Genomic DNA, 9096 nt, shown 5'->3' on the forward strand with positions numbered 1-9096 from the left:
AAAAGCTGCACCTCACTTTCATGAACACTAAACAAAACATAGTCTGTGCATTTAAGTGATGATAAAACTGTTATTGGGGAAATATATGTCATTGAGCAAAAACAGATGATTTATTGAGTCTTGTATTTATGCCACACGATTCCTAGAAGTTGTAGATACGTGTTCTTGATTCGTGTTTGTGGTAACCAGATCACATAGGCCTGACTTAACACGTGTCTTTTCTTTCTGCAGGAGGAGATACAACAGTTGAAAAGCAGGGTGGACAAAGTGGAAAAAGAGAGGAATGAGCTGCGACTGAACAACGACCGCCTGGAGAGCAGGGTAATGTTACGGCATGGTGTTCAGACTAAGGCTGAGGTCACAACTGTCTTGTGAATTTCACAATAAACTCCATCGGCACTTGATAGATCCCACTAAGTTGTACTGATTCTGCAACGTAGGCTGTGACTGTTATCTTGAGTGCAGATGGAAATAGATAATGTACTTGTCTTACATTCTAGATATAAGTAACTTTTGTGTGATTTGGGAAAGAAATGACTGAGTAATCCAGTCATTTGTAGTCACATGTCAATGTGGGAGCGGGGCTGTAACTGTTGGTAGTCACTTAGATTGTAGATCATTTATTGAAATGCAGTCTCTAAAATTTCTAAAGCAATATTCGAGCCATTATTCAGAACATGACACAGATTTTCTTTTCACTGTTCTTCAGGGGGTACTCCACTGCCCCAGCATTCGGAACATTTTGTTTCTAATGCTGGGTGCGGGCTGCGGGGATCGTAATGTCACAGCCACTTAGCATGTGATGTCATGCTACGCCCTCTCAATGAAAGTCTGCAAGCTGCCACGCCCCCTCCCATAGACTTGCATTGAGGGGGTATGGCGTGACATCACATGGGGAGTGGCTGTGACATCACGATCCCCACAGCCCGCACCCAGCATTCGGAACAAAATGTTCCGAACGCTGGGGCAGTGGAGTACCCCTTTTAAAGAAGTATTCCCATCTCAAGAGTTATCCAGTATCTATAGGATATGAAATGACATGCTGCTCATTGGGGGTCAGACCACTGTGACTCCCATGATCACATGAATGGGTAGCAGATTGACCCCCATGATCACATGAATGGGTAGCAGATTGACCCCCATGATCACATGAATGGGTAGCAGATTGACCCCCATGATCACATGAATGGGTAGCAGATTGACCCCCATGATCACATGAATGGGTAGCAGAATGAGCGAAGCACACCATGCATGCACAGCCATTGCTCCATTTATTATTTATAGGGCTTCCGAGCCTTACCGAACTCAACACCAGGCAATGTTCAAAAACCCCATACAGAATAAACGGTATGTCTCATTCATTCCTACATTCTCTGTATGGTCGGGGTCCCAGCATTTTGACCCCTACCAATCAGCTTTTCCTGTCCTGTGGGTAGGGGATAACTTCTTGAGAATGGATCCCCCCCCCCCCCTTCACACCAGTCTTTGTACTCTGAGTAAGACAGTACGCAAATTTTGCCCAGAATGTTCCTTTAAATATAATGGTGTTTTCCTACTTCATGGCCCTCAACTGATAGGTAGATTTTTAAAGTCTTTGGTTTTTATTCGGAATTTTTATTGGGATCTCTATGAAGTAATTGTTAAAGTACCATTAAAATACTGCAGTCATTACTAAAATTGTGAATAGTTATGAACAGTTAAATGGAGACTAAAAAGACCACTTAAAATTCAATGTAGCTTTACTTATTGTCGGTAAAGCTTGTCATAAATATGTAGATATTGTTACAAACACTTTCCCAGAAAGACAATTTGTCTGTCTCTAATGACAAAATGACCCAATACTAACCATTTTCTAGGTATAAGAAAACATTTTTTTTTTTGTTAAACTCATAAGCCTTTACACAGCCGGGCAATACAACTATTGTACTGTTCTGCTTTGTGCTTTGACAAGACTATTAATTTTTAAACAATCTTTAGTTTTTTATTTAACTGTGAAAATCAAAATGTCGATCAGATTAGAAGCATTCTTTACTTCTATTTCAGGCTTAATTCTTTTTCTCTTCTTCTGTGGAAAGTCTGACAATGCCATGTAATCTGCTTGTAGATCACAGAACTGAATTCTGAGCTCGCAGACGAGAGAAACACCGGAGAATCTGCCTCCCAGCTACTGGAGACAGAGACTTCCGAGAGGCTGCGTGTAGAAAAAGACATGAAGGATCTGCAGGTAAAATGTCTTTGCGTTCTGTCATCTAAGTGGGGATGACGCCTGGGCTTTCAAGAAAGTCCTCTGTCTCTTATCTCTTGGAATATGATCTGATAGTTGTAGAAGACTATGTTATGGCCTCCTTAGCCGGCTTTGTTTGTCTTACTGCTGCCCTTCACAGTACCTTATAAGGAACACTGGCCTTTAAAGACAAAAGCACTTATCATGATATTCTTCTCATTAACTCTGCACTATTCCATATTAAAATCCAAAGATTGTGTAGGAAAAAAAAAGTATTTTAGACCTGTCTGGGAAATCATCCTTTTTTGGCCCCCCCAGCGTTAGTACATATATAAGAATAAGGCTACATGGTGACCTGTGGTCATTCACTTTAAGATCAGAGTCTTCTCATGCTAGATACAACTAGGGATAGTTACAGAGGTCACATTGTAACCTGTAAAAACTTTTTATATTATGTAGATAATAACATTATATGTATATTTGTAACATACATTGGTTAAACAATTTGTGTATTTTTGGGTAAAAAAAAAACTGCTGTCCCTGCAGCTATTGCCTGTGTGGAGACAAAATACAGGAAGTGAGGGCAGGAGAAGCCTGGCTCTGTGCAGGCTCCTTGTCAATTATCCTGCTGTGTGAGCCGGAAACATGTCACAGAGCCTCACTGCACAGAGCCTCACTGCACAGAGCCCTGCTTGTCCTCAGTTTACAGAGCCCCGCTTGTCCTCAGTGTACAGGGCCCCGCTTGTCCTCAGTGTACAGGGCCCCGCTTGTCCTCAGTGTACAGGGCCCCGCTTGTCCTCAGTGTACAGGGCCCCGCTTGTCCTCAGTGTACAGGGCCCCGCTTGTCCTCAGTGTACAGGGCCCCGCTTGTCCTCAGTGTACAGGGCCCCGCTTGTCCTCAGTGTACAGGGCCCCGCTTGTCCTCAGTGTACAGGGCCCCGCTTGTCCTCAGTGTACAGGGCCCCGCTTGTCCTCAGTGTACAGGGCCCCGCTTGTCCTCAGTGTACAGGGCCCCGCTTGTCCTCAGTGTACAGGGCCCCGCTTGTCCTCAGTGTACAGGGCCCCGCTTGTCCTCAGTGTACAGGGCCCCGCTTGTCCTCAGTGTACAGGGCCCCGCTTGTCCTCAGTGTACAGGGCCCCGCTTGTCCTCAGTGTACAGGGCCCCGCTTGTCCTCAGTGTACAGGGCCCCGCTTGTCCTCAGTGCACAGGGCCCCGCTTGTCCTCAGTGCACAGGGCCCCGCTTGTCCTCAGTGCACAGGGCCCCGCTTGTCCTCAGTGCACAGGGCCCCGCTTGTCCTCAGTGCACAGGGCCCCGCTTGTCCTCACTGCACAGGGCCCCGCTTGTCCTCACTGCACAGGGCCCCGCTTGTCCTCACTGCACAGAACCCCTCTTGCCCCGTCCACACTTCCTGTTCACCAGACAGCATTTTTTTAACCAATGTATATTACAAATATACATAAAATGTTATTATCTACACTGTTTGGGAAACACTGGTCTATGGGCCTATCTTCAGTGAGTGCCAAGACAGTGCATCTCCCCTCAGCTGAGTTCATCTCCCCTCACCTTTTAACAATCGTGGGGTTCTTGGCACTTGGAGCCCAAACTTTTGACTTGAAATAAAAGGCTGGGTGTTGTAGTTTTGCAACAGCTGGAGGCAAACTGGTTAGGAAACACTGGTCTCTGAGCCTGCCTTCAGTGAGCGCTGAGACAGGGGGGGAGAAACGGTGCTCAGCTGAGTGTGTCCCCCCGTTCTTTCGAACAATCATGGGAGTCGCCTAGATCCCAAACTTTAGACTTTGAATATAAAGTGTATTAAAAAGTATTAAGCAGATCACTGTGACCCTTCACCGCCTCTAATTTATTTACTATCCCATGAAACCGACATTTATAATAATTTTTTATATCTTTTGTCAGCACCCTGAACTCTTTAACGGAGGATTTTGCAATGAAAAAAAGTGGCTTCTACAATGCAACTTAGATTGGGCTTAGAACATGACAACCCTGCAGTTTACTAGAGCTTTTAAGATAGTTTATAAGCCTAGCGCCCAAGATCTACACATACGCCAGTTTCCCTCTTTGTTTAATGCTCGTTTGTTTACAAAGTGGACAGATGGTTCTTCAGAGTCGTTGACTACATTTAAAAAGAATCTTTCATCTCCAGTACATACCTTTTTGGAATATATTTCTGTACGTGTCGCTGTAGAAAGCTTCTGTCACGCCATCTGCCTTGTACCTCAAATGCATCACTTGCCTCTTGGCCATGTTGTTACTGGGTAATGTTACGGTACTATGCAGGTCTCGACGGCCTGTGTCCGACTGCTTGTTTTTGGGGAATAGCTGTGCCTCTAATACTTTAACACCGTTTCCGAAGTGCCAAGATTTTCCTGCCCACTCTCTTCTTTTGTGTTTGTGTTGTCACCGCTCCAGGTTGGCCTTGCCGGCTTTTCTAATAATACTGATTACTTGTAAGTCTGGGATGGAGTGGAAGAGATTGGCAGCCAAATCTGTGGCCCAAGTACCTCTTGTGACTGAGGACACTTGAGACTTGTTTTGTCTGCCAGTGTGAAAAGTGTGTGCTTTTCTGATGTATAAAAGTCTAGCTCCACGGAACGGGTAGACGGCCTCTATTCTTACACTAAAACTGCGAGCGGAGGCTTCTTTTCTATAAAATTGCACTTCATTTTCGGTGGCTCTGGAGTATATGTATGTATCCTAGAGGAGAAAATTATCTTTCCCTGCTTTCAGGACCATTGCATTAATGTCTGCCATTTGTTTCACTAATGGTGACATAATTGCATTTCCATAATGATCTATTTACCATTTAGATTAAAGGACTGGAATTCTTATTTGTACACAAGATAAAACTTGTCTTGCAAAGAAAGTTAAAAGCGTTTTCTGCCCATCTTTGTTTAATTCAAGCATTTAATAAACCTTTTAAATTGTCCTCCTCCAGTCAGCGGCTAGATGCTCCCATGGCTGTCGCATCTGAGCGCTCACGGTACTGTTATGCTGTTTCCTATAAGAGCAAAATCTTTTCAGATCCATCACTAGGAGCCGATAGGTGTTTCTGGATAGTCAGATAGAGATTAGGGTTACGTGATGACTTTGGTCCTGCAACATCAAGTCTCGGACTAGTTGTCTGAGCAATATGTTTGCGCAATTTGTCTGTGACTTGCTTATATTTTAGCTGTAGAAAAAAAATATTGCAGACAATTCGCAGACTATAGATCCCCATACACATTAGTGAAAAGTCAATCTGCTCTGCCAATTTAGGTGGGACCAGTCAACTGTCTAATGTGTGTGGGCTCCGCGAATTCTCTGCCAAGAGATGCTATCGGGGTGATAAAAGGATTGGACATGATGGATCTCAACTGCCCAGGCCTTTTGTTTTTAGAGAAATAAGCAGCTTCCAGAGCTGTCTGGTAGCAGCTTTCCTCCCCTCTCCATTCAGAACACATGAATGTTCAGCCAAACCAAACATTCATGTGTATTGAGCCAACAGCTGTTGCATGCAATTTCGACCGTCAACCAAAAGTTCAACTGGTTTGATTTTTATTAAATTTTTTCATGTCCTGTTAAAGTCGTGATAAGCTGAGAGTCACAACTAAAGAACATTGAAAGTTCTTAGATGCAATGTTGCAATACAATCTTCATGTAGTACAACCGAAGCCATACAATATCCCCAACCTCATAATATATAAAACTAATGTTAAAGTTAGAATAAAGTAAGGCTAGGTCTGCTGCATTCTATCTTATTCTCTTGTAAGATATTTGGTTATTTTTGCTTAGTCTTCTGCTATCTTCTTTCACGTTATATTGTAGCTCTTTGCTGTGGAGAGGATGCAAGAAATATTTTATTATACCCACAACAGTTTAACTGAAGCAAGTGCGTTAGTTTTATACAGAATATGGGAATCTGCTTATGCAGACATATGTAACTTTCCCTGGGGTAAAGTTGTCATTGACCTACAGGATATAATCTCATCTGTTCCACCAATCTGTCTGTATAAAATTCAGAAGGCTGCTCCTATTTACCAATGCCGACGTCAGGTGTGATTACTGTGTCTTTGTCCTTTTTCATCAGGATCCTTAATATCTCAAAGCAAATGAACTGTGTTATACGGATATGGGCTCAGTAATACCCTCTAACCTGTTGTCTTTATGTCTAGGCTAAATATGATGCACTTAAAAAGCAGTTGGAATCCATGGAAGTAGAGGTGATGGAAGCCCGACTGATCCGCGCAGCAGAGCTAAATGGAGAGATGGATGATGATGATTCTGGTATGTTGACCCTTCATCACTCTTCATCTTGACCTCATTCTTCTAAATTCCTCTCCTCCAGATGGAAGAAAACAATCTCACTGGAGCCAATGCCCAGATATAGGCTATTTTAGGGTGTGCATTTGTTTATTGTGCAGGCTCTTATAAATGGTGACTTTTCCTTTTCTTGCATACTTTTCCCAGTCTTAAAGTATACCTGTCATTGCAAAAAAATTGAGAAAAGTTTATTGTTCAGGGTCTAAATGTTCAGACCCTGACCCGATCACTAAAGAAGGGGAGAGAAGCATGTAGCTATGTGCTTCTCTCCCCGCTCTGTGTCTGTATTAGTGAGGTCATCCCATATACTTGCTTTATCAGACCATCTCAGTCATGTGACACATAGCCGGGAGATAACGCACGAAGCGTGTTCTCCCAGCTCATTCTAGTAAAAGGTCAGGGTATGTGACACTCAGAGAGAACGCACTAAGTTTAGCAGAAAGAGAACGCGAAAAGCGTCTGTCATGTGACACATAGCCGAGAGAGAACACGCTAAGCATGCACTTTTCCCCACTCATTCTAGCGATTGGTTGGGGTCTGAACACACAGGCTCTGACCGATTTACATTTTTTTATATGTCTTTCTTGTGACCATACCCATTCAAAGCATATTTTTTGAAATGTCACACAGACATGTGAAAAGTTTAGATTGGTTGAAATCTTAATCCAGAGGTTCTCTCCGTCCTCTTAGTGTAAAATGGAGAAGAGCACAGCTATGTGCTTCACTCCCTGGCTGGCCACCTGATCCGATTCATTGCAGGGCTCTATAGACTTATAATGGTCAGATTCAGCAGCAAGCCTGGGATAGAGCATAAGGCCGCCTGCTTCCCCTGGCAATATCAAACGGACTCCGACCGATCATAAACTATGTGAAAAGTTTATTTATTTTAAGACTATATATTGTCATGATCTTCATAAGAACAATGGACCAGTCATTTTTAAATCATCTGGATAGATGTTGTTTAGTTTCTCCTTGGCTCTTCCTTTTCGCTTTAGGCATATGAAGGTATAGCCATGTAAGTGTTTTATCCTGTCCTGTGATATTGGGAAAACCATTCCCAAAGCTGACCTTACAAGACCGCATCCTGTAGTATTATCACCCCTTACTTTATATATAGCTCAGCTCACGTTTTAGTAGTGGTCAATAAGATCTGTTCTCCCTTTCTAAATAAAAAATACATATTCCATTGTCTGTTTTCCTTGCAGGAGGGGAGTGGCGGCTCAAGTACGAGCGATCTGTACGTGAGATTGACTTCACAAAGAAACGGATGCAGCAGGAGTTTGAGGATAAACTGGAGGTGGAACAGCAGAGCAAGAGACAGCTGGAACGCAGAGTAAGTTTGGATCCCAATATCTACTAATATATCTCAATAAATCAGAGTTTACCACCGTTTTATATGGAGAGTTGGAAGACATTAATCTAACCTGCAGAATTTACCAAACCCCTGGGCCAAAGCCCGGGGTATAAAACCCCTAGAATGCTACCCCTAAAATGTAACTTTTACTGTTAAAAGATATAATCCCAGTACAAAAGATAGGTTAAAACTGATAACCAGATGATCTAGTATAGGTGCAACAGTTTATAGGAGAACAGTCTCCAATTTATGATCATATAGCCCTTCAGTGGCTATTGAAACAAAAGATCATCTTGGTATCACTTAAAATATACACTCTATTGCCGCCTCTACATGTTTCGCCGCATCTGCGGCTTTCTCAAGAGGCAATAGTGGCAATGGCTGAGCCATTGGCTGAGCGGCGAAACATGTAGAGGTGCTTGCAGGGTTTTTTTCCGCCATAAATAACGGATATAATAAGGGATGTAGTGATTTAACATTGAAGTCTATGGTGACAAAAGTAACTCCATTAGACTCCTTTATTTTTATCTGTTATTTCATCAGTTATTGCTATTGAGCATGTTCAGAAATAAATAAATAAAATAACTGGTGAAAAAATAACGGACATTAATGGAGATAAATGGATATTAACGGTCCGGTATTTTATATGTAAGTTTTATAAAATCTTTTTCCATCAGTTTTATATGAGTTATGAGTGACCTCCGTTATGTGTCAATAACAGACATGTAAAGGATTTGAACAACGCTGATGTGCACATAGCCTTAACCGTCTAAAAGGAAAGCAGTCTCTATTGTCCTATAGCATCCAATTACAGCTAAGCCTTCATTTTACCAGAGCAAATTGAGAAATAAAAGCTGCTCTTTGATTGGTTGCTATGGACTACATAGATAATCTTCCTTTAAGGGTACGTTCACACTTGCATAATCTACTGCAGAAATTCTGCTGCCAATTTGGATAATTGTCACTACCCATTCACTACAATGGGTCTGCAGAATTTCTGTGGCAGTTCTTCCTCTGTGGAATTTCCACAGTAAATAATGTACGTGTAAATGTACTCTAAGACAATTTTAATGATGCCCGTAGTTTTTGTGCAGTGTATTTTGTGGCATAAAACAACTGCATGCTTCAAAATATCTGTTTTTCTTCCTTATTGAATTGATTAGGAAAACACTTCACAGTTTACATGTAGGTTTTTTTTT

General features: G+C 42.3%; 1 protein-coding gene across 1 annotated transcript; it reads left to right on the top strand.

Moving 5' to 3' along the window:
* Positions 1 to 210: 210 nt before the first annotated feature.
* LOC130330966 (unconventional myosin-XVIIIa-like) lies at positions 211 to 7876 on the top strand (the record flags this gene model as incomplete). The annotated part of the gene is made up of 4 exons (XM_056553635.1): positions 211 to 321; positions 2105 to 2224; positions 6396 to 6507; positions 7749 to 7876. Coding segments are annotated over exons 2-4 (255 nt in total), but the record flags the coding sequence as incomplete, so codon positions are not given.
* Positions 7877 to 9096: the final 1220 nt, after the last annotated feature.

This window comes from Hyla sarda, unplaced genomic scaffold (assembly GCF_029499605.1).
Source record: "Hyla sarda isolate aHylSar1 unplaced genomic scaffold, aHylSar1.hap1 scaffold_3435, whole genome shotgun sequence".
Classification (NCBI taxonomy): Eukaryota; Metazoa; Chordata; class Amphibia; order Anura; family Hylidae; genus Hyla; species Hyla sarda.